We start from the raw sequence: 25,014 nt of genomic DNA, 5'->3' as shown, positions 1-25,014 counted from the left end.
TGCCCCCCGAGATGTGGAGGGAGCTGGAGGCGCTGGAGCGGCGCGTGCGCGCCATGTGAGGGGCGGGGCCACGGGGGGGCGGGGCCTGGGGGCGGGGCTTGGGGGCGGGGCTTGGGGGGCCAGATCTTCCTTGGCCAATGGGTTGACCTGTTGGTCTTCGTTGGTCAATGGGTTGACCTGTTGGTCTTTGTTGGCCAATGGATCCTCCCGTTGGGTCTCGGGGCTCTTGGCTCCTCCCATTGGGCATCATTGGCCAATGGGTCCTCCCATTGGGTCTTGGGGTCTTGGCCAAGGTCTTCGTTGGTCAATGGGTTGACCTGTTGGTCTTCGTTGGTCAATGGGTTGACCTGTTGGTCTTTGTTGGCCAATGGATCCTCCCGTTGGGTCTCGGGGCTCTTGGCTCCTCCCATTGGGCGTCGTTGGCCAATGGATCCTCCCGTTGGGTCTCGGGGCTCTTGGCTCCTCCCATTGGGCATCATTGGCCAATGGGTCCTCCCATTGGGTCTTGGGGTCTTGGCCAAGGTCTTCGTTGGTCAATGGGTTGACCTGTTGGTCTTCGTTGGTCAATGGGTTGACCTGTTGGTCTTTGTTGGCCAATGGATCCTCCCGTTGGGTCTCGGGGCTCTTGGCTCCTCCCATTGGGCGTCGTTGGCCAATGGATCCTCCCGTTGGGTCTTGGGCTCTTGGCCAAGGTCTTCGTTGGCCAATGGCTCCTCCCATTGGGTGTTGGGGCTCTTGGCTCCTCCCGTTGGCTCTTGGGGCTCTTGGCTCCTCCCATTGGGTGTTGGGGGCTCTTGGTCACCCTGGGCCCGGACCTGCCCCCCGAGATGTGGAGGGAGCTGGAGGCGCTGGAGCGGCGCGTGCGCGCCATGTGAGGGGCGGGGCCTCGGGGGGCGGGGCCACGGGGGGGCGGGGCCTGGGGGCGGGGCCAATGGGTTGAGTTATTGGGCGTCATTGGTCAATGGGTTGAGTTATTGGGCGTCATTGGTCAATGGGTTGACCTGTTGGTCTTCGTTGGCCACAAGGGTTGACCGTCTTCGTTGGCCAATGGGTTGACCTGTTGGTCTTTGTTGGTCAATGGGTTGACCTGTTGGTCTTTGTTGGCCAATGGCTCCTCCCATTGGGTCTTGGAGCTCTTGGCCAAGGTCTTCGTTGGTCAATGGGTTGAGTTATTGGGCGTCGTTGGCCAATGGATCCTCCCGTTGGGTCTTGGGGTCTTGGCCAAGGTCTTCGTTGGCCAATGGGTTGACCTGTTGGTCTTCGTTGGCCAATGGGTCCACCCATTGGGTCTTGGGGTCTTGGCCGATGGGTTGGGTCTTGGCCAAGGTCTTCGTTGGCCAATGGATCCTCCCATTGGGTGTTGGGGTCTTGGCCAAGGTCTTCGTTGGCCAATGGGTTGAGTTATTGGGCGTCGTTGGCCAATGGCTCCTCCCATTGGGCATCATTGGCCAATGGATCCTCCCATTGGGTCTTGGGGTCTTGGCCAAGGTCTTCGTTGGCCAATGGGTTGACCTGTTGGTCTTCATTGGCCAATGGCTCCTCCCGTTGGCTCTTGGGGCTCTTGGCTCCTCCCATTGGCTCTTGGGGCTCTTGGCTCCTCCCATTGGCTGTTGGGGCTCTTGGCTCCTCCATTGGCTCTTGGGGCTCTTGGCTCCTCCCATTGGGTCTTGGGGGCTCTTGGCTCCTCCCATTGGGTGTTGGAGGTTCTTGGCTCCTCCCATTGGGTGTTGGGGCTCTTGGCTCCTCCCATTGGGTCTTGGGGGCTCTTGGCTCCTCCCATTGGCTCTTGGGGCTCTTGGCTCCTCCCATTGGGTCTTGGGGCTCTTGGCTCCTCCCATTGGCTCTTGGGGCTCTTGGCTCCTCCCATTGGGTCTTGGGGGCTCTTGGCTCCTCCCATTGTCTGTTGGGGCTCTTGGCTCCTCCCATTGGGTGTTGGGGGCTCTTGGCTCCTCCCATTGGGTGTTGGGGCTCTTGGCTCCTCCCATTGGGTGTTGGGGGCTCTTGGCTCCTCCCATTGGCTCTTGGGGCTCTTGGCTCCTCCCATTGTCTGTTGGGGCTCTTGGCTCCTCCCATTGGCTCTTGGGGCTCTTGACTCCTCCCATTGGGTGTTGGGGGCTCTTGGCTCCTCCCATTGGCTCTTGGGGCTCTTGGCTCCTCCCATTGGGTGTTGGGGGCTCTTGGCTCCTCCCATTGGGTCTTGGAGCTCTTGGCTCCTCCCATTGGGTGTTGGGGGCTCTTGGCTCCTCCCATTGGCTCTTGGGGCTCTTGGCTCCTCCCATTGGGTGTTGGGGCTCTTGGCTCCTCCCATTGGGTGTTGGGGGCTCTTGGCTCCTCCCATTGGCTCTTGGGGCTCTTGGCTCCTCCCATTGGGTGTTGGGGCTCTTGGCTCCTCCCATTGGGTCTTGGAGCTCTTGGCTCCTCCCATTGGGTGTGGGGGCTCTTGGCTCCTCCCATTGGGTGTTGGGGGCTCTTGGCTCCTCCCCTTGGGCCTCCTTGGCCAATCCCTGCAGCCCGTTGGGCGCCGCCCTCACCGGCCCCTCCCCCTTAGGTGACTGTGACGTCATCGCCGACCTCATCGCGGGGCTGTGACGTCATCGCTGACCCAATCACGGACCTGTGACGTCATCGCCGACCTCATCATGGCCCCGTCGCCGTGACGTCATCGCTGCCCCAATCATGGACCCATCGCCCTGCCGGAAGTGACGTCATCGCCGTGACGTCATGGCCCGGCCCTGGGGGCGGGGCCTGTGCCCCCCCACCCCCCCCTTTGGACAAAGCAGCCAATAAAAGAGCCCGGAGGGAGTCACGTGTCGTCACTGGGGTCAGGGGTCAAGGGGAGGGGCTCTTGGCCCCGCCCCCTGCGGGTCTGGCCCTACGGGAGCCCCCGCGGGCTCCGCGGCCAATCAGGGAGCGCTTCCCGCTTCCGGGTCCCGCCCCTCCGCGCGTCATCCCCCGCGGGCCAATCAGAGCGCGCGGCCGCAGGAAGCCGGAAGCGCCCCCGCCTCCTCCCGGCCAATCCGCGCGCGCTTCCCGCTTCCGGCTCCCGCGGCCAATCGGCGCGGGGGGCGGCGGCCGCGCGGGCCAATGGGGGCGCGCCGCGCAGGCCCCGCCCCCCGGCGCTGACGTCATCGAGCGCCGCCGCCGCCGCCGCCGCCGCCGCGGGAGCAGGTGAGGGGGGGGGGGGGGGCGGCCGGGCGGGAGCGGCGGCTCCTGATTGGCCCGCGCGGAGCGGGGGGGGGGGGAGCGGTCGCCTTGGTAACGGCGCCCCCTCCCCGCGCGGTTGCCGGGGTAACGCGCCCCCGCCCCCGCGCGGTTGCCCCGGTAACGCGCCCCCCCCCCCGCGCGGTTGCCGGGGTAACGCGCGGAGGGAGGGGGCGCGCGCGCCGCGCGGTCGCCCTGGTAACGGCTCCCCCCCCCCCCCGCGGGCTGTTCCCGCGGTCGCCCCGGTAACGGCGCTCCCCCCCCCCTCCCCGCGCGGTTGCCCTGGTAACGGCGCGCTCTTCCCTCCTCCCCCCCCCCCCCCCGCAGCTGTTCCATGGGGTCGCGCAGCCGCGTCCCCCCCCCGCGCGGGGACGACAACGGGGACAACAACGGGGACAACAATGGGGACAACAATGGGGACGGTGACAATAGGGAGAGCGGCGGGGACAGCGACGGGGACAGCGAGGAGCTGCGGGAGGGGCTGGAGGCCCTGCTGAGCAGGTGGGGGGCGGCCCCGCCCCCGTGTCCCCGATGTCCCCAATGTCCCCCCAATGTCCCCCCATGTCCCCATAGTGTCCCCATTATCCCCCCATTGTCCCCCTATTGTCCCCAATGTCCCCCCATATTGTCCCCATTGGCCCCCCATGTCCCCAATGTACCCCCATGTCCCCACATTGTCCCCTATTGTCCCCTATTGTCCCCAATGACCCCCCAGTGTCCCCATTATCCCCCCATTGTCCCCCTATTGTCCCCAATGTCCCCCCATTGTCCCCATTGTTCCCCCATTGTCCCAATCTCTCCCCCATTGTCCCCATTGTCCCAATGTCCCCCAATGTCCCCCCCATTGTCCCATGTCCCCCATCCCCCCATCCCCCCCATTGTCCCCATGTCCCCCCATTGTCCCCCATTTTCCCCCCATCCCCCCATTGTCCCCTCATTGTCCCCATTGTCCCCATCCCCCCCATTGTCCCCAATGTCCCCCCATCCCCCCCATCGTCCCCATTGTCCCCATTGTCCCCCGTTGTCCCCATTGTCCCCCCATCCCCCCCATTGTCCCCCCATCCCCCACATTGTCCCATCCCCCCCATTGTCCCCCCATTGTCCCCAATGTCCCCCAATGTCCCCAATTGTCCCCATTGTCCCCAATATCCCCCCATTGTCCCCCCATCCCCCCCATCCCCCCCAATGTCCCCCCATTGTCCCCATTGTCCCCATTGTCCCCCAATGTCCCCCCATTGTCCCCCATCCCCCCCATTGTCCCCCATCCCCCCCATCCCCCCATCCCCCCCATTGTCCCCCCATTGTCCCCCCGTTGTCCCCCCATTGTCCCCCATTGTCCCCATCCCCCCCATCCCCCCCATTATCCCCCCATTGTCCCCCCATTGTCCCCCCATTGTCCCCATGTCCCCCCATTGTCCCCATTGTCCCCCCATTGTCCCATCCCCCCCATCCCCCCCATTGTCCCCATTGTCCCCGTTGTCCCCAGCCAGCCCCAGGGGGGGTCACGTGGGGACCCCGACGACGACGACGACGACGACGACGGAGCCGCCTGGACCCCCCCGCGGGTGCCCCCGGGTAGGCCCCGCCCCCCGCCCCGCCCCCGCCCGCGACGTCACCGCCCCCTGCGCTGACGTCACGGCCCCGCCCCCTCCTCCCTCCCCGCAGTGGCCCCGCCCCCCTCGCGCCCCCTGGAGGCCCCGGAGCTGCGGGCGGAGCTGGAGGGGGGGGCGGGGCCGGCGGAGCGGAGCCTGCCCCGCCTCCTGAGACTGGTAGGGGCGGGGCGCGGGGCGGGGCTAGGGGCGGGGCTATGGGGCGGGGCTATGGGGAGATGTGGGGAGATGTGGGGCGGAGCTATGGGGAGAGGGGCGGGGCTATGGGGAGATGTGGGGCGGAGCTATGGGGCGGAGCTATGGGGAGATGGGGCGGGGCTATGGGGAGATGGGGGCGGGGCTACGGGGAGATGTGGGGCGGAGCTATGGGGAGATGTGGGGCAGGGCTATGGGGCACGGTGTGGGGCGGAGCTATGGGGAGATGTGGGCGGGGCTATGGGGAGATGTGGGGCAGCTATGGGGCAGGGTGTGGGGAGATGTGGGGCAGGGCTATGGGGCGGGGCTATGGGGAGATGTGGGGCGGGGTGTGGGGCGGGGCTATGGGGAGATGTGGGGCGGGGCTACGGGGACATGTGGGGCGGGGCTATGGGGAGATGTGGGGCGGAGCTATGGGGGGATGTGGGGCGGAGCTATGGGCGGGGCTATGGGGCGGGGCTATGGGGCGGGGCTATGGGGAGATGTGGGGCGGGGCTATGGGGCGGGGCTATGGGGAGATGGGGCGGAGCTATGGGGTGGCTATGGGGCGGGTTATGGGGTCCTATGGGGCAGCTATGGGGCGCTATGGGGCGGGGCTATGGGGCGCTATGGGGTAGCTATGCGGCAGGTTATGGGGAGCTATGGGGTGCTATGGGGCAGCTATAGGGCAGCTATGGGGCACTATGGGGCTGGTGCTATGGGGCGCTATGGGGCTGTTGGGGCATTGGCGACTATGGGGCTGTGGGAGGCATCTATGGGGCGGCTATGGGGCACATGGAGGGCTCTATGGGGCAGCCCATGGGGTGGCTGCGCTGATCTGTGGGGCAGAGCGGGGCTCTATGGGGCAGCCCCCCCCCGTGACCCCGCTCTGCCCCATAGCGCGAGTGGGGCCGGTGCCGCCAGGGCAGCTTCTCGCCGGGGGAGCGGAGCCGCGTGGGGGCCCAGTGAGTGTCGGCGCCCCCCAAGCGCCCCCGCCCCACTGCGCTATGGGGCAGACCCCCAACCACCACCCCATGGCGCTATGGGGCTGCCCCCCAACCATCCCCCCCCCACCCCACGGCGCTATGGGGCAGCCCCCCAACTGCCCCCCGCCCCATAGCGCTATGGGGCAGCCCCCCAACCCCAACTCACAGCGCTATGGGGCGGCTATGGGGCAGCCCCCCAACTACACCCCATGGCGCTATGGGGCAGCCCCCCAACCGCCCCCCCTGCCCCACTGCGCTATGGGGCTGCCCCTCAACCATCCCCCCCCAGCCCCATGGTGCTATGGGGCTGCCCCCCAACCCCACCCCATAGCACTATGGGGCAGCCCCTTCCCCCCCCCTTGTGCCCCATGGTGCTATGGGGCAGCCCCCCAACCACCACCCCTGCCCCACAGCGCTATGGGACGGCTATAGGGCTGACCCCCAACCACCCCCCCCGCCCCATGGTGCTATGGGGCAGCTATGGGGCTGCCCCCCAACCGCCTCCCCCTGCCCCACAGTGCTATAGGGCCACCCCCCAACCACCACCCCCCCACCCCACAGTGCTATGGGGCGGCTATGGGGCAGCCCCCCAACTACGCCCCATGGTGCTATGGGGCAGCCCCCCAACTGCCCCCCCTGCCCCACGGCGCTATGGGGCAGCCCCCCAACCCCACCCCATAGCGCTATGGGGCAGCCCCCCAACCACCCCCTCGTACCCCACGGCGCTATGGGGCGGCTATGGGGCAGCCCCCCAACTACACCCCACGGCGCTATGGGGCAGCCCCTTCCACCCCCCTTGTGCCCCATGGCGCTATGGGGCAGCCCCCCAACCCCACCCCATAGCGCTATGGGGCAGCCCCCCAACCGCCCCCTGCCCCACGGCGCTATGGGGCAGCCCCTTCCCCCCCCCCTTGTGCCCCACGGCGCTATGGGGCAGCCCCTTCCCCCCCCTTGTGCCCCATGGTGTTATGGGGCAGCCCCCCAACCTCCCCCCGCCCCATGGCGCTATGGGGCAGCCCCCCAACCATCCCCCCCCAGCCCCACGGTGCTATGGGGCAGCCCCCCAACCCCAACTCACAGCGCTATGGGGCAGCCCCCTAACTGCCCCCCTGCCCCATGGTGCTATGGGGCAGCCCCCCCAACTGCCCACCCTGCCCCATAGCGCTATGGGGCAGCCCCCCAACCACCGCCCCACGGCGCTATGGGGCAGCCCCCCAACCCCAACTCACAGCGCTATGGGGCAGCTATGGGGCAGCCCCCTAACTGCCCCCCTGCCCCATGGTGCTATGGGGCGGCTATGGGGCAGCCCCCCAACTACACCCCATGGCGCTATGGGGCAGCCCCTTCCCCCCCCCTTGTGCCCCATGGTGCTATGGGGCAGACCCCCAACCCCACCCCATGGTGCTATGGGGCAGCCCCCCAACCGCCCCCTGCCCCACGGCGCTATGGGGCAGCCCCTTCCCCCCCCTTGTGCCCCATGGCGCTATGGGGCAGCCCCCCAACCTCCCCCCGCCCCACGGCGCTCTGGGGCGGCCGTGGGGCTGGTCCCGCCCCCCGCAGCTTCCTGCCCAATCACGTCGCGGCGCGGCGGAGCTTCGGCCACAAGGTTTTCTGCGGCGTCTTCGGGCCCGAGGGGCGGCTGCTGGCGGCGGCCTGCCAAGGTGGGCGCTGTGGGGCGGGTTATGGGGCAGCTATGGGGCGCTATGGGGCGCTATGGGGCGGATATGGGGCAGCACTATGGGGGGCTATGGGGCGGATGTGGGGTGGATGTGGGGCGCTATGGGGCGCTATGGGGAGCTATGGGGCGCTATGGGGCGGCTATGGGTTATGGGGTGCTATGGGGTGGCTATGGGGCAGCACTATGGGGGGCTATGGGGCGCTGTGGGGCTCTATGGGGCGCTATGGGGCGGATGTGGGGTGGATGTAGGGCACTATGGGGCAGCTATGGGGCGCTATGGGGCGCGATGGGGCAGATCTGGGGCGCTATGGGGCGGGTTATGGGGCAGGTTATGGGACAGCACTATGGGGGGATATGGGGTGGCTATGGGGGGCTATGGGGCGGATGTGGGGCGGCTATGGGGTGTATGTGGGGCGGATGTGGGGCGCTATGGGGCAGCTATGGGGCAGCTATGGGGCGGATATGGGGCGGGTTATGGGGCGCTATGGGTCCCTATGGCTCCCTATGGGTCCCTATGGGTCTCTATGGGTCCTTATGGGTCTCTCTATGGGTCCCTATGGGTCCCTACGGGTCCCTATGGGTCTCTATGGGTCTCTATGGTCCCTATGGGTCCCTATGGGTCTCTATGGGTCCCTATGGTCTCTATGGGTCCCTATGGTCTCTATGGGTCTCTCTATGGGTCCCTATGGTCTCTATGGGTCTCTCTATGGTCCCTATGGGTCTCCCTATGGGTCTCTATGGGTCTCTCTATGGGTCTCGCTATGGGTCTCTCTATGGGTCTCTATGGTCTCTATGGGTCCCTATGGGTCCCTATGGGTCCCCATGGCTCCCTATGGGTCTCTCTATGGGTCTCGCTATGGGTCCCTATGGGTCTCTATGGGTCCCTATGGTCTCTATGGGTCCCTATGGGTCTCAGTGTCTCTCTATGGGTCCCCATGGGTCCCTATGGGTCTCAGTGTCTCTCTATGGGTCTCGCTATGGGGCAGACCACACCATCCGGGTCTACAACGTGCGGGGCCGCTGGCTCCGCCCCCTCCGCTCCACCCGTGGGCGGGACGTTGGGTGGAGCCTCCTGGACGTCGCCTTCAGCCCCGACGGGCGGCAGCTCCTCTACTGCAGCTGGAGCCGCTACGGTGGGCGGGGCCTAGGGGCGGGGGCGGGGCCTGAGGACGGGGCGGGGCCTAGGGACGGGGGCGGGGCCTGGACCCCGGGGGCGGGGCCTAGGGACGGGGGCGGGGCCTGGAACCCGGGGGGGCGGAGCCTGGGGGCGGGGCCTAGAGCTGGGGGTGGGACCTAGGGGCGGGGCCTAGAACCCGGGGGAGGGGCCTGGAACCAGGGGGCTGGCCCTGGGGGCGGGGCCTGGAGCTGGGGGGCGGGGTCTGGAGCTGGGGGCGGGGCCTAATGATGGGGGAGAGGCCCCAATGATGGGGGTGGGGGCTAATGATGGGGGCAGGGGCTAAAACCGAGGGGCGGGGCCTAGGGCCGGGGGGTGGGGGCTGGAGACGGGGGAGGGGCCTGGAACCCGAGGGGCGGGGCTTGGAGACGGGGGGCGGGGCCTAAATCAGAGGGGTGGGGCCTAAACCCGAGGGGCGGGGCCTAAACCCGAGGGGCGGGGCCTAGGGCCGGGGGGGGGGGGGGGCTGGGACTGGGGGCGGGGCCTGGAGCCGGGGGAGGGGCCTGGGGAGGGGGCGGGGCCTGGAGCTGGGGGCGGAGCTTAGAGGCCCAGGGTGGGGTTTAAGGGCTGGGGGCGGAGCTTGGGGCCTGGGGGCGGAGCCAGGGGGCGGTGGGAGGAGCTTCGGCCATGGAGCCCAATGGCTTCCTGGGTTTGGGGGCGGGGCTTAGGGCCTGGGGCGGGGTTTGAGGCCGGGGGGAGGAGCTTGAGGGCGGGGGGCGGAGCTAATGTGGCCCCGCCCCCCTCCCCCAGTTCACGTGTTTGACATCTATGGGGAGGGCGACAACCACACGGCCCTGGACCTGAGGTGGGGGAGCTATGGGGCAGGGGGAGCTATGGGGCAGAATGGGGGTCTATGGGGCTGGGGGGATCTATGGGGCAGGGGGGGATCTATGGGGATGGGGGGGGGATCTATGGGGCGGGGGTATCTGTGGGGCTGGGGGGATCTATGGGTCTGGGGGGGGTCTATGGGGCTGGGGGGGGATCTATGGGGTGGGGGGGATCTATGGGGCAGGGGGATCTATGGGGCAGGGGGGTCTATGGGGTGGGAGGATCTATGGGGCAGGGGGGTCTATGGGGCTGGGGGGTCTATGGGGCTGGGGGGGTCTATGGGGTAGGGGGGTCTATGGGGCAGGGGGGTCTATGGGGCGGGGGGGGATCTATGGGGCAGGGGGAGCTATGGGGCTGGGGGGTCTATGGGGCAGGGGGGGGATCTATGGGGCAGGGGGGATCTATGGGGCTGGGGGATCTATGGGGCAGAGGGGTCTATGGGGCTGGGGGATCTATGGGGCAGGGGGGTCTATGGGGCTGGGGGGATCTATCCCACCATGGGTCGTGGTCCCGCTATGGGTCCCGCTATGGGTCCCGCTGTGAGTCCCGCTATGGGGCAGGCCGTGGGTCCCAGTCACTCTATGGGTCCCGCCGTGGGTCACTCTATGGGTCACTCTATGGGTCCCGCTCACTCTATGGGTCCCGCCGTGGGTCACTCTATGGGTCCCGGTCCTGACGTGGGTCACTCTATGGGTCACTCTATGGGTCCCGCTATGGGTCCCGCTCACTCTATGGGTCCCGCTGTGGGTCACTCTATGGGTCCCGGTCCTGCCGTGGGTCACTCTATGGGTCCCGCTATGGGTCCCGCTCACTCTATGGGTCCCGCTCACTCTATGGGTCCCGCCATGGGGCAGGCCGGCCGAGCGGCGCTTCGCCCTCTTCTCATTGGCCGTGGGGCCGGACGGGCGGGAGGTCGTGGGCGGAGCCAACGACGGCTGCGTCTACGTGTACGACCGGGAGGTGCAGAGACGGACGCTGCAGGTGCGACCCACGGCGCCCCATAGCGCCCTATAGCGCCCTATAGCGACCTATAGCATTGCCCCATAGCATTGCCCTATAGCATTGCCCCATAGCGCCCCATAGCGACCTATAGTGACCCCCCATAACTGCCCCATAGTGCCCCACAGCGCCCCATAGCGCCCTATAGCATTGCCCCATAGCGCCCCATAGCGCCCCATAGAGTCCCATAGCGCCCTATAGCATTGCCCCATAGCATTGCCCCATAGCGCCCCATAGAGCCCTATAGTGACCCCCATAACTGCCCCATAGCGCCCCATAGCGCCCTATAGCATTGCCCCATAGCGCCCTATAGAGCCCCATAGCGCCCTATAGCGACCTATAGAGCCCTATAGCATTGCCCCATAGCGCCCTATAGAGCCGCATAGCGACCCATAGCATTGCCCCATAGCGCCCCATAGAGCCCCATAGAGCCACATAGCGACCCATAGCGACCCATAGCTGCCCTATAGCCACCCCATAGTGCCCCATAGCGTCCCATAGCGGCATATAGCATTGCCCCATAGCGCCCTATAGCACCCCATACTGACCCCCCCATAGCTGCCCCATAGCCACCCCATAGCGCCCTATAGCCGCCCCATAGCTGCCCCATAGCGCCCCCATGGCCACCCCATAGCGCCCCATAGCACCCCGTATTGACCATAACTGCCCCATAGCCACCCCATAGCGCCCCACATAACTGCCCCATAGCGCCCCATAGCTGCCCTATAGTCACCCCATAGCGCTCCATAGCCACCCCATAGACCCCAACCCATCATGGGAGGTCAGTGGGACCCCAATGGGACCCCAACCCCTCAAGGGAGGCCAATGGAGCCCTGTACCCATCAAGGGACCCCAATGGGACCCCAACTCATCAAGGGACCCCCAATGGGACCCCCAACCCATCCCAGGAGGCCAATGGGACCCCAACCCATCATGGGACCCCAATGAGGCCCCCAACCCATCAAGGGACCCCAATGGGACCCCAATGGCCCCCGTTGCCCCCAGGTGCGGGCGCACGAGGACGACGTGAACGCGGTGGCCCTGGGAGGCCAATGGGGACCCCAACCCATCATGGGACCCCAATGGGGACCCCCAACCCATCAAGGGAGGCCAATGGGACCCCCAACTCATCATGGGACCCCGATGGGACCCGAAACCCATCAAGGGAGGTCAATGGGGACCCCAACCCATCAAGGGAGGCCAATGAGGCCCTCAACCCATCAAGGGAGGCCAATGGGACCCCCAACTCATCATGGGAGGCCAATGGGACCCGAAACCCATCAAGGGACCCCAATGGGGACCCCAACCCATCAAGGGACCCCAATGGGACCCCAATGGGACCCCAACGGCCCCCCAGGTGCGGGCGCACGAGGACGACGTGAACGCGGTGGCCCTGGGAGGCCAATGGGGACCCCGAACCCATCATGGGACCCCAATGGGACCCCAACCCATCAAGGGAGGTCAATGGGACCCCCAACCCATCAAGGGAGGTCAATGGGACCCCCAACCCATCAAGGGACCCCAATGGGACCCCAACCCATCAAGGGAGGCCAATGGGACCCCGAAGTGATCCTGGGAGCCCAATGGGACCCCCAGTTCATCATGGGACCCCAATGGGGACCCCAACCCATCAAGGGAGGCCAATGGGGCCCCTAGCTCATCATGGGAGGCCAATGGGGACCCCAACTCATTATGGGACCCCAACGGCCCCGTTGTCCCCAGGTGCGGGCGCACGAGGACGACGTGAACGCGGTGGCCCTGGCCGACGCCGGGGGGCAGCTGCTGCTGTCGGGGGGCGACGACGCCGTGTGCCGCCTGTGGGACCGGCGCTGCCTCCGCGACGGGAGGCCCGTGGGGCTCCTGGCCGGCCACCGCGACGGCCTCACCGCCCTGCACGCCCGCGTGAGCCAATGGGAGCCAATGGGAGCGAGGGGAGGCCAATGGGAGCGAGGGGAGGCCAATGGGAGCCATTGGGGTCAATGGGAGCGAGGGGAGGCCAATGGGAGGCCATGGGGGCCAATGGGAGCCATAGGGAGCAAAGGGAGGCCAATGGGAGCGAGGGGAGGCCAATGGGAGCCATTGGGGTCAATGGGAGCAATGGGAGGCCAATGGGAGGCCATGGGGGCCAATGGGAGCCATAGGGAGCAAAGGGAGGCCAATGGGAGCGAGGGGAGGCCAATGGGAGCCATTGGGAGCAATGGGAGGCCATGGGGGCCAATGGGAGTGATTGGGAGCAAGGGGAGGTCAATGGGAGCAATGGGAGGCCAATGGGAGCCATTGGGGTCAATGGGAGGCCATTGGGAGCAAGGGGAGGCCAATGGGAGCAATGGGAGGCCAATGAGAGCCATTGGGGTCAATGGGAGGCCATTGGGAGCAATGGGAGGCCATGGGGAGCAAGGGGAGGCCGCGGGGAGCAATGGGAGTGATTGGGAGCGAGGGGAGGCCAATGGGAGCCAATGGGAGCGAGGGGAGGCCATGGAGGCCAATGGGAGCCATTTGGAGCGAGGGGAGGCCATGGAGACCAATGGGAGCCATTGGGAGCGAGGGGAGGCCAATGGGAGGCCATGGGGGTCAATGGGAGCCAATGGGAGCGAGGGGAGGCCAATGGGAGCCATGGGGGCCAATGGGAGCCAATGGGAGCGAGGGGAGGTCAATGGGAGGCCGTGGGGGCCAATGGGAGCCATTGGGAGCGATGGGAGCCATTGGGAGCAATGGGAGGCCAATGGGATCAATTGGGAGCAATGGGAGGCCGTGGGGAGCGAGGGGAGGCCCGTGGGGCTCCTGGCCGGCCACCGCGACGGCCTCACCGCCCTGCACGCCCGCGTGAGCCCGGGGGCCAATGGGAGCGAGGGGAGGCCAATGGGAGCCAATGGGAGCGAGGGGAGGCCAATGGGAGCCAATGGGAGCGAGGGGAGGCCAATGGGAGCAAGGGGAGGCCAATGGGAGCAAGGGGAGGCCAATGGGAGCCATTGGGAGCAAGGGGAGGCCATGGGGGCCAATGGGAGTGGTTGGGAGCAAGGGGAGGCCAATGGGAGCGAGGAGAGGCCAATGGGAGCGAGGGGAGGCCATTGGGAGCAATGGGAGGCTGTGGGGAGCAATGGGAGGCCCTTGGGAGGCCCTATAGGCCGTTGGGAGGCCCAGGAGGCCCCTGGGAGCAATGGGAGGCCATTGGGAGCCATGGGAGGCCATTGGGAGGTCCTAGAGGCTGTTGGGAGGCCTTGGAGGCCGCTGGGAGCAATGGGAGGGAGTTGGGAGCAATGGGAGGCCCTTGGGAGGCCCTGGAGGCCATGGGGAGGCACTAGAGGCCCCTGGGAGCAATGGGAGGCCATGGGGAGGCCCTGGAGGCTGCTGGGAGCCATGGGAGGCCATTGGGAGCAATGGGAGGCCAATGGGAGCCATTGGGAGCAAAGGGAGGCCAATGGGAGCAATGGGAGCCATTGGGAGCAAGGGGAGGCCCTTGGGAGGTCCTGGAGGCCATTGGGAGGTCCTAGAGGCTGTTGGGAGGCCTTGGAGGCCCCTGGGATCAATGGGAGGCCATGGGGAGGCCCTGGAGGCCCCTGGGAGCAATGGGAGGCCATTGGGAGCAAGGGGAGGCCAATGGGAGCCATTGGGAGCAAGGGGAGGCCAATGGGAGCAAGGGGAGGCCATTGGGAGCCATTGGGGTCAATGGGAGGTCATTGGGAGCAAGGGGAGGCCAATGGGAGCAAGGGGAGGCCATTGGGAGCAAGGGGAGGCCAATGGGAGCCATTGGGGTCAATGAGAGGCCATTGGGAGCAATGAGAGGCCATGGGAGCCAGAAGGGGAGGCCCATTCCCTTGAGGCCCCTCCCCCCGCGATGCCCCGCCCCCTCGGAGGCCCCGCCCCCATGCAAGCCCCGCCCCCCCAGGGCGACGGGCGCTACGTGGCGTCCAACGCCAAGGACCAGACGGCCAAGGTGTGGGACCTGCGGAGGCCGGCGGGGCCGGCGGCGGCGGCGGCGGCGCGACGGGCCGTGGCGCGCCAGAGCTGGGACTACCGGTGGCAGCGCGCGCCGCGGCACGGTGAGCGCAAACGGGGGGAAACGGGGGGAACGGGGGGAAATGGGGGGGAACGGGGGGAAACGGGGCGAAAATGGGGGGAAACGGGGCGAAAATGGGCGGAAACGGGGGGAAACGGGGGGAGAACGGGGCGAAAATGAGCGAAAACGGGTGGAAACGGGGAGAGAATGGGTGAAAACGGGGGGAAACGGGGGGAAAACGGGGGGAAACGGGGGGAAACGGGGCGAAAATGAGCGAAAACGGGTGGAAACGGGGCGAAAATGAGCGAAAACGGGGGGGAAACGGGGGGAAATGAGGGGGAACGGCGGGAAAATGGGCGAAAACGGAATGAAAATGAGCAAAAACGGGGCGAAAATGAGCGAAAACGGGCGAAAACGGGGGGAAACGGGGGGAAAACGGGGGGAAACGGGGGGAAACGGGGGGAAAACGGGGGGAAACGGGGGGAAAATGAGCGAAAACGGGGCGAAAATGGGCGGAAACGGGGGGAAAACGGGCGAAAACGGGGCGAAAATGGGTGGAAACGAGGCGAGAATGGGTGGAAACGGGGCGAAAATGAGCGAAAACGGGGCGGGAATGGGTGGAAACGGGGCGAAAATGGGGCGAAAATGGGTGGAAACGGGGCGAGAATGGGTGGAAACGGGGCGAAAATGGGGCGAAAATGCGCGGAAACGGGGCGAAAATGGGCGAAAACGGGGCGAAAATGGGTGAAAACGGGCGAAAACGGAGTGAAAATGAGCAAAAACGGGGCGGGAATGGGCGGAAACGAGGTGAAAATGGGCGAAAACGGGGCGAAAATGAGCGAAAATGGGGCGAAAATGGGCGAAATGGGTCGATAGTAGGCGCAAATCGGGTGAAATAGGCGGAAATGGGGTGAAAATAAGCGAAAATGGGGCGAGAATGGGTGGAAACGGGGGAAAACGGGGCGAAAATGGGTGGAAACGGGGTGAGAATGGGCGAAAACGGGGCGAAAATGGGTGAAAACGGGCGAAAACGGGGAGAGAATGGGTGGAAACGGGGCGAGAATGGGTGGAAACGGGGCGAAAATGGGGCGAAAATGCGCGGAAACGGGGTGAAAATGAGCGAAAACAGGGCGAAAATGAGCGAAAACGGGGCGGGAATGGGCAGGAATGCGCGGAAACGGGGTGAAAATGGGTGGAAACGGGGCGAAAATCGGCGAAAATGGGCGAAAACAGGGCGGGAATGGGCGAAAACAGGGTGAAAACGGGGCGAAAACGGGCGGAAACGGGGCGAAAATCGGCAAAAAGGGGGCGGGAATTGGTAAAAGTGAGCGGAAACGGGGTGAAAACGGGCGGAAACGGGAGGGAAACGGGGCGGGAATGGGGCGAAAATGGGTCGGAAATGGGCGTAAATTGGTCGATAATGGGCGAAAAGGGGTCGAAAATGGACGAAAATGGGTCGAAAATGTGTCGATAATGGGCGTAATTGGGTCGAAAATGGGCTAAAATGGGGTGAAAATGGGGTGAAAATGGTCGAGATGGGGTCGGGAATGGACGAAAATGGGGCGAAAACGGGTCGATATTGGGCGAAGATGGGTCGATATTGGGCGAAAATGGGTCGAAAATTGGACGATAATGGGCGTAATTGGGTCGAAAATGGGCTAAAATGGGGTGAAAATGGGTGAAAATGGGGTGAAAATGGTCGAGATGGGGTCGGGAATGGACGAAAATGGGGCGAAAACGGGACAATAACGGGCGAGAATGGGTCAAAAATGTGTCGATAATGGGCGTAAATTGGTCGATAATGGGCGAAAAAGGGTCGAAAATGGGCGAAAATGTGTCGAAAATGGGACGATAATGGGCGTAAATTGGTCGATAATGGGCGAAAATGGGAAGAAAATGAACCAAAATGGGTCGAAAATGGGGAAAAATGAGGCGAGAATGGGCGAGGTCGGGTCGGGAATGGGCGAAAATGGGGCGAAAACGGGATGATAACGGGCGTAAATGGGTCGATAATGAGCGAAAATGGATCGAAAATGGGACGAAAATGGACGAAAATGGATGAAAATGGGGTGAAAATGGGCGAAATCGGGTCGGGAATGGACGAAAATGGGGTGAAAACGGGACGATGATGGGCGAAAATTGGTTGATAATGGACGAAAATGGGTCGAAAATTGGTCGATAACGGGCGAAAATGTGTCGATAATGGGCGAAAATGGGACGAAAATGGATGAAAATGGGTCGAAAATGGGAAAAATGAGGCGAGAATGGGCGAGATCGGGTCGGGAATGGGCGAAAATGGGGCGAAAATGGGACGATAACGGGCGTAAATGGGTCGATAATGAGCGAAAATGGGTCGAAAATGGGACGAAAATGGACGAAAATGGATGAAAATGGGGTGAAAATGGGCGAAATCGGGTCGGGAATGGACGAAAATGGGGTGAAAACGGGACGATAATGGGCGAAAATTGGTTGATAATGGACGAAAATGGGTCGAAAATTGGTCGATAACGGGCGAAAAATTGTCGATAATAGGCGAAAATGGGACGAAAATGAACGAAAATGGGTCGATAATGGGGAAAAATGAGGCGAGAATGGACGAGATCGGGTCGGGAATGGGCGAAAATGGGGCGAAAATGGGACGATAGTGGGCATAATTGGGTCGAAAATGGGCTAAAATGGGGTGAAAAAGGGTGAAAATGGGGTGAAAATGGTCGAGGTGGGGTCGGGAATGGACGAAAATGGGGCGAAAACGGGTCGATATTGGGCGAAGATGGGTCGATAAGGGGCGAAAATGTGTCGATACTAGGCTAAAATGGGTCGAAAATGCACAAAAACGGGGCGAAAACGGGCAAAAATGGGGGGAAAACGGGTGAAAGCGGGTCGTGGCGGCTCGGTGACGTCACGGTGACGTCACGGTGGCGAGAATGGGTGAAAATGGGGCGAGAATGGGCGAAAATGGGTTAATAAGGGGCGAAAAGGGGTCGATAATGGGACGATAATGGGCGAAAACGGGTCGATAATGGGCGAAAATGTGTCGAAAATGGGTCGATAATGGGCGTAATTGGGTCGAAAATGGGCTAAAATGGGGTGAAAATGGGGTGAAAATGGTCGAGATGGGGTCGGGAATGGACGAAAATGGGGCGAAAACGGGACGATAACGGGCGAAAATGGGTCAAAAATGTGTCGATAATGGGCGTAAATTGGTCGATAATGGGCGAAAAAGGGTCGATAATGGGCGAAAAAGGGTCGAAAATGCACGAAAATGGGGGGAAAACGGGCAAAAAAGGGTCGTGGCGGCTCGGTGACGTGGCGGTGACGTGGCGGTGACGTCACGGTGATGTCAGCGCGCAGCCCCGCGCCGCTGCCGGGGGACGCGTCGGTGGCGACGCTCCGCGGTCACGCCGTCCTCCACACCCTCGTGCGCTGCCGCCTGGCGCCCGGCGGCCGCTTCCTGGCCACGGGCTGCGCCTCGGGGGCCGTCCTGGGTGAGGGGGCGGGGCCTTGGGGGGGCGGGGCCGAGGGAGGGGGCGGGGCCGAGCGAGGGGGCGGGGACAAGGGAGGGGGCGGGGACAATGGAGGGCGGGGCAAAGGGAGGGGGCGGGGCCAAGGGAGGGGGCGGGGACTTGGGGGGCGGGGCCGAGGGAGGGGGCGGGACCTTGGGGGCGGGGACAATGGAGGGGGCGGTGCCTTGGGATGGGAGGGGCCAATGGAGGTGGTGGGGACAATGGAGGGCGGGGCAAAGGGAGGGGGCGGGGCCTCTGGAGGGGGCGGGGACAATGGAGGGGGCAGGACCTTGGGGGCGGGGACAATGGAGGGGGCGAGGCCAAGGGAGGAGGCGGGGCCAAGGGAGGGGGCGGGGCCAAGGGAGGGGGCGGGGCCTTGGGAGGGGGCGGGGCCTTGGGACGGGCGGGGACAATGGAGGGGGCGGGGACAATGGAGGGGGCGGGCCAAGGGGGACCAAGGGAGGAGGCGGGGCCAAGGGAGGCGGCGGGGACTTGGGGGGGCGGGGCCTTGAGATGGGCGGGGACAATTGAGGGGGCGGGCCAAGGGGGGGCTAAGGGAGGGGGTGGGGCCAAGAGAGGGGGCGGGGACAATGGAGGGGGCGGGGACAATGGAGGGGCGGGGACAACGGAGGGAGCGGGCCAAGGGGGGCCAAGGGAGGAGGCGGGGCCAAGAGAGGGGGCGGGGACAATGGAGGGGGCGGGGACAATGGAGGGGACGGGCCAAGGGGGGCCAAGGGAGGGGGCGGGGCCAAGGGAGGGGCGGGGCACCTGGGAGGGGGCGGGGACACGTGGAAGGGGGTGGGGACACATGGGAAGGGGTGTGGCCAATGGGAGGGGGCGGGGACTTAATGGGAGGGGGCGGGGACACGCGGGAGGGGGTGTGGCCAGTGGAAGGGGGCGGGGACACGTGGGAAGGGGCGGAGAGCTGGAGCGGGCGTGGTCACGTGGGAGGGGCGTGGCCATGCGGGAGGGGGCGGGGCTTGAGGGAGGGGCGGGGCCACATCGGGGGGGGCGAGGAGAGGGGGGGATGCCCTGGGAGGGGGCGGGGCCACGCGGGGGGGCGGGGCCACGTCGGGGGCGGGGCCGCGTCGGGGGGCGGGGCCGCTTCGGGGGGCGGGTCTCGCGGGCGGGGGGGGGCGTGTCCCGACTTGGCCCCGCCCCCGGGCAGTGTACGACGTGCTGACGGGGCGGGCGGCGCGGCGCCTGGCCAATCACGGCGCCTGCGTGCGTGACGTCAGCTGGCACCCCCACCACGGCACCCTGGCCAGCGCCTCGGTGGGCGGGGCTTCGGCGGGGGGGCGGGGCCTCGGCGGGGGGCGGGGCTCGGGGGCTCGGGGGGTCCCTATGGATCCCTATGGGGCTCTGCGGGTCCCTATGGGGTCCTATGGGTCCTTATGGGTTTCTCTTGGGTTCTGTGGGTCCCTATGGGTCCCTATGGGTCCCTATAGGTCTCTGTGGGTCCCTATGGCACTCACTGGCTCCCTATGGGTCCATATGGGTCTCTCTGGGTCTCTATGGGGTCTCTATGGGTCCCTATAGGTCTCTGTGGGTCCCTATGGGGTGTATGGGTCTCTATGGGGTCCCTATGGGTCATTGTGGGGCTCTGTGTGTCCCTATGGGGTCCTATGGGTCTCTATTGGGCTCTGTGGGTCCCTATGGGGTCTCTATGGGGTGTGTGGGTCTCTATGATGTCCCTATGGGTCGCTGTGGGGCTCTGTAGGTGCTTATGGGGACTCTATGGGGTTTCTGTGGGGCTCTGTGGGTCCCTATGGGGTCTCTATGGGTCTCTGCGGGTCCATATGAGTCCTTATAGGTCTCTGTGGGTCCCTATGGGTCTCTGTGGGGTCCCTGTGGGTCTCTGCACATCCCTGTGGGGTCTCTATGGGGCCCTATGGGGTCTCTGTGGGGTCCCTATGTGTCCCTATGGGTCTCTATGCGATCCCTATAGGTATCTCCGGGTCTCTATGGGTCCCTATGGGTCTCTGTAGGGTGCCTATGGGGTCCCTATGGGTCCCTATGCATCCCTATAGGTCTCTGCGGGTCCCTATGGGTTTATATGGGGTCCCTATGGGTCTCTATGGGGCACCTTTGGGTCGCTATGGGTCTCTGTGGGGTCCCTATGGGGTCCATATGGGTCTCTGCACGTCCCTATGGGGTTTCTATGCGTCCTCTATGGGTCCTTGTGGGTCTCTGTGGGTCCCTATGGGTCTCTATGGGGTCCGTATGGGGTCCCTATGGCTGTCTGTGAGTCCCTATGGGTCCCTATGGGTCTTTGTGGGTCCCTATGGGTCCCTGTAGGATTTCTATGGGTCTTTATGGGTTTCTATGGGTCTCTATGGGTCTCTGTGGGTCCCCATGGGTCCCTATGGGTCCCTATGGGGTTTCTATGGGTCCCTATGGGTCTCTGTGGGTCCCTATGGGTCCCTATGGGTCCCTATGGGTCTCCATGGGTCTCCATGGGTCCCTATGGGTCCCTATGGGTCTCTATGGGTCCCTATGGGGTTTCTATGGGTCCCTATGGGTCTCTATGGATCTCTATGGGTCTCTATGGGTCCCTATGGGTCCCTATGGGTCTCTATGGGTCCCTATGGGGTTTCTATGGGTCCCTATGGGTCCCTATGGGTCCCTATGGGGTCTCTATGGGTCCCTATGGGTCCCTATGGGTCTCTATGGGTCCCTATGGGTCTCTGTGGGTCTCTATGGTCTCTATGGGTCCCTATGGGTCTCTATGGGTCCCTATGGGTCCCTATGGGGTTTCTATGGGTCCCTATGTGTCCCTATGGGTCTCTGTGGGTCCCTATGGGTCCCTATGTGTCCCTATGTGTCCCTATGGGTCCCTATGGGGCGCTGACCCCCCATGTCCCCCCCCCCCCGCAGTGGGACGGCAGCCTCCGGCTCTGGGACTACCGGGACCCACAGGACGATGACAGCGACGGGGACAGGGACGGGGACGGGGACAGGGACGGGGACGGGGACGGGGACAGGGACCGGGACGGGGACGGGGACAGGGACCGGGACCGGGACGTCCCCCCGGCCACCCGCAGGCGCCAATAAAGCTCTGACACCCCCCGGCCTCCGTGTCCCCGCTGGCGCCACCCCCCGTGTCCCCAGTGTGTCCCCAGTGTCCCCCCAGTGTCCCCAATGTCCCCCAATGTCCCCCCAATGTCCCCAATATCCCCCTAGAGTCCCCCATGTCCCCAATGTCCCCCATGTCTCCAAAGTCCCCAATGTCCCCCCGTGTCCCCCCATGTCCCCAATGTCCCCAATATCCCCCTAGAGTCCCCCATGTCCCCCATGTCCCCAATGTCCCCAATGTCCCATGTCTCCAAAGCCCCAATGTCCCCTCGTGTCCCCCAATGTCCCCCGATGTCCCCCCCGTGTCCCCCCAATGTCCCCTTGTCCCCTTGACCTTGTCCCTCCCCCCCCCACATGTCCCCTGCCACCCGTGTCCCCTCCCCCTCCTCGCCCCTCCCCCCGGCGGTGGCAGCTGTCGCGGGGCCTCAGCGGGGAGGTGACACCGCTGCCACCACCGCCGGGGCCACCAACGGGGCCACCGCGACACGGGGGGACACGCGGGCCCGGGGCCACCGCCATGGGGACAGCGGCCACCAGGGCCACGGGGGGCACCGGGGACACCACGTCTACCCGGAGCGGAGCGGCCAGCACGTCTACCCCGGCCGGAGCCACCACGTCTACCCCGGCCGGAGCCGCCGCCGCCTCGCACGGAGCCACCACGTCTACCCGGTACGGAGACGCCGCCGCCTCGCACGGAGCCACCACGTCTACCCGGTACGGAGCCACCACGTCTACCCCGTTTGTGGCTATTCCGTACGGAGCCATCACGTCTACCCCGCCCGGAGCCACCACGTCTACCCGGTATGGAGCCACCACGTCAACCCCGCGTGCGGACTCTATTCCATACGGAGTCATCATGTCTACCCCGTACGGAGCCACCACGTCTACCCGCTATCGGGTCATCAAGGCGCCCGCGGCCGGGGCTACCAGGTCTACCCCGTACGGAGTCATCCGCTCCGGAGACGTCGTCCTGCCCGGGGACATCAGGTCTACCCGCTACGTAGCCAAATGGGCGCCGGCCATCACGTCTACCCCAGCCGAGGCTACCCCGTGTGAAGCCACCAAGTCTACCCCGGCGAGAGCCACCAAGTCTACCCCGGTGGCGGCCACCAAGTCTACCCCGGCGGCGGCCACCAAGTCTACCCCGGTGGCGGCCACCAGCGCGGCCTTGGCGGTGGCCACCCGCGCCCTGGTGGCCCTGGGCCCCGCGTGGCGCTCGCTGGGTGGCCTGGCGGCCTCGGCGACGTGGAGGCTGAGCCAGGGGGTGGCAGCGGCGCTGGGGTCCCCCCGCTTCGTCCGGGTCCACGTGCTGGCCCTGGCCGTGTTGGTGGCCCTGGGGCCACTGCTGAGGGGACACGCGGACCCGCACAGCGTGCTGGCCCGGCCGCACAACCTGCTGGAGGCGTGAGTGGCACCGGGGGACGGTGGGGACATGGGGGGGGGGACATTGGGGACATTGGGGACATGGGGGATATTGGGGACATTGGGGACATGGGACATTGGGGACATGAATGGACATGGAGGGACATTGGGGACATGGAGGGACATTGGGGACATGGAGGGACACTAGGAGACATAGGGGGACATGGAGGGACAATGGGGGGCCAATGGGGACATGGAGGGACATGGAGGGACAATGGGGACAGTGGGGACATTGGGGGACATCAGGGGACATAGGGGACACACTGGGGGACACCAGGGGACATTGGGGGACAATGGGGACATGGAGGGACATGGAGGGACCTGGAGGGATATGGAGGGACACTAGGAGACATGGAGGGACAATGGGGGGGTACAATGGGGGACACCAGGGGACATGGAGGGACATGGAGGGACAATGAGGGGACAATGGGGACATTGGGGACATCAGGGGACATTGGGGACACACTGGGGGACACCAGGGGACAATGGGGGCCCCACAGGTGTCCCTTGTCCCCCGCAGGCACCTGGTGGCCTCGTCGGGCTCCTGGTGGGACATGGAGGGACATGGAGGGACATAGGGGACAATGGGGGGACAATGGGGACCTGGAGGGACATAGGGGACATCGGGGACACAATGGGGGACATCGAGGGTGCCCTGTTGTCCCCCGCAGGCGCCTGGTGGCCTCGTCGGGCTCCTGGACGGCCCTCCTGGCCGGGGGACATGGAGGGACCTGGAGGGACATAGGGGGACATTGGGGGACACTGGGTGACATGGAGGGACAATGGGGACATGGAGGGACATGGAGGGACATGGAGGGACATAGAGGGACAATGGGGACATTGGGGACACATTGGGGACACCAGGGTGACCCCGCGTCCCCCCCACAGGCGCCTGGTGGCCTCGTCGGGCTCCTGGTGGGACATGGAGGGACATGGAGGGACATAGAGGGACATTGGGGACATCAGGGGACATAGAGGGACAATGGAGGGACCTGGAAGGACAATGGGGACCTGGAGGGACATAGGGGACATTGGGGGACAATGGGGACATGGAGGGACACTAGGAGACATAGGGGGACATGGAGGGACAATGAGGGGACAATGGGGACATGGAGGGACATGGAGGGACATAGGGGGACATTGGGGGACAATGGGGACATGGAGGGACACTAGGAGACATAGGGGGACATGGAGGGACAATGGGGGGACAGTGTGGACATGGAGGGACATAGGGGACATCAGGGGACATTGGGGACACAATGGGGGACACCAGGGGCCCCATGGATGTCCCTTGTCCCCCCGCAGGCGCCTGGTGGCCTCGTCGGGCTCCTGGACGGCCCTCCTGGCCGGGGGGCTCCTGGTGGCCGCGTGGCCGCTGGCCCGGCCGGGGGGGGCGCGGGGGGGGGCCCTGCTCCGCGCCGGGGGCCGCTTGGCCACGGGGGCCGCCCTGGCCCGCGGGGCCACCTCCCTCTTCGGGGCCATCGAACGCGTCACCGCGCAGTGTGACATCACCGATGACGTCATCAACGACGTCACCTGCAAGGGGGGGTTCGCCGTGTCCCCCCAGGCTTTTGCATTGGTGCATTGGGGGCTGGCGCTGGCCGAGGAGGCCGGGGCCGTGGGGAGGCTCCTGCACCCCCCGGGTGGCACCTTGGGGACACGGGGTGGCCCCTTGGGGACATCGGGGACATTGGAGGGGCCCCGGCGTCCGGGGCTGGCGCTGGCCCTGCTGCTGCTGCTCAACGCGGCGCTGCTGCTGCTGTGGCTGGCGCTGCTGGCGGCCACGCTGGCCCACCGGGGCCAATGGGCGACCAACGCGGCCGGCGCCGCGCTGGGCTGGGCCGCCTGGGCCGCCTCCTACCGCCTCTGGTTCCGCTGCCCCTGCTCCCCGGGGCGCCCGGGCCTGGGGCTGCAGCCGCGAGGGGCCCCGGCGTCCGGGAGCCCCATATACCCCATTGCCAAATAGGGAGCCATTGATTTCCCCCATAGGGAGCCCCCTGCCAAATAGGGAGCCATGGGGTGGATTGGGGCTGGGAAGGGGCCCTGGGGTCTGGGAGCCCCATATACCCCATTGCCAAATAGTGAGCCATAGGATTCCCCCATAGGGAGCCCCTTGCAAAATAGGGAGCCATGGGGTGGATTGGGGCTGGGAAGGGGCCCAGGGGTCTGGGAGGGCCATTTGCCCCATTGCCAAATAGGGAGCCATTGATTTCCCCCATAGGAAGTCCCTTGCCAAATAGGGAGCCATTGGGAGCCCCATAGGGAGCCCCCTGCCAAATAGGGAGCCATTGGGAGCCCCATAGGGAGCCCCTTGCCAAATAGGGAGCCATTGGGAGCCCCATAGGGAGCCCCTGCCAAATAGGGAGC

The 25,014-nt window shown here is 65.6% G+C and overlaps 1 protein-coding gene across 1 annotated transcript; it reads left to right on the top strand.

Annotated features, from left to right (window-relative positions):
• Positions 1 to 827: 827 nt before the first annotated feature.
• DCAF11 (DDB1 and CUL4 associated factor 11) lies at positions 828 to 22,281 on the top strand. The gene is made up of 15 exons (XM_088534662.1): positions 828 to 871; positions 3,529 to 3,702; positions 4,688 to 4,776; positions 4,867 to 4,970; positions 5,886 to 5,950; positions 7,532 to 7,632; positions 8,636 to 8,782; positions 9,574 to 9,628; positions 10,506 to 10,632; positions 12,373 to 12,552; positions 14,537 to 14,690; positions 17,992 to 18,132; positions 19,319 to 19,425; positions 21,028 to 21,190; positions 21,638 to 22,281. The coding sequence occupies exons 1-15, from the start codon at positions 828 to 830 to the stop codon at positions 22,279 to 22,281; spliced, it is 2,295 nt and encodes a 764-aa protein (XP_088390788.1).
• The last annotated feature ends 2,733 nt before the right edge of the window (positions 22,282 to 25,014 follow it).

Source organism: Tinamus guttatus, unplaced genomic scaffold, assembly GCF_059628265.1.
Source record: "Tinamus guttatus ecotype Peru unplaced genomic scaffold, ASM5962826v1 Tinamus_guttatus_pri_ptg000581l, whole genome shotgun sequence".
In the NCBI taxonomy this organism is placed as follows: domain Eukaryota; kingdom Metazoa; phylum Chordata; class Aves; order Tinamiformes; family Tinamidae; genus Tinamus; species Tinamus guttatus.
Note: the sequence above shows the minus strand (reverse complement) of the source record. Positions and strands in the feature narration are given on the sequence as shown.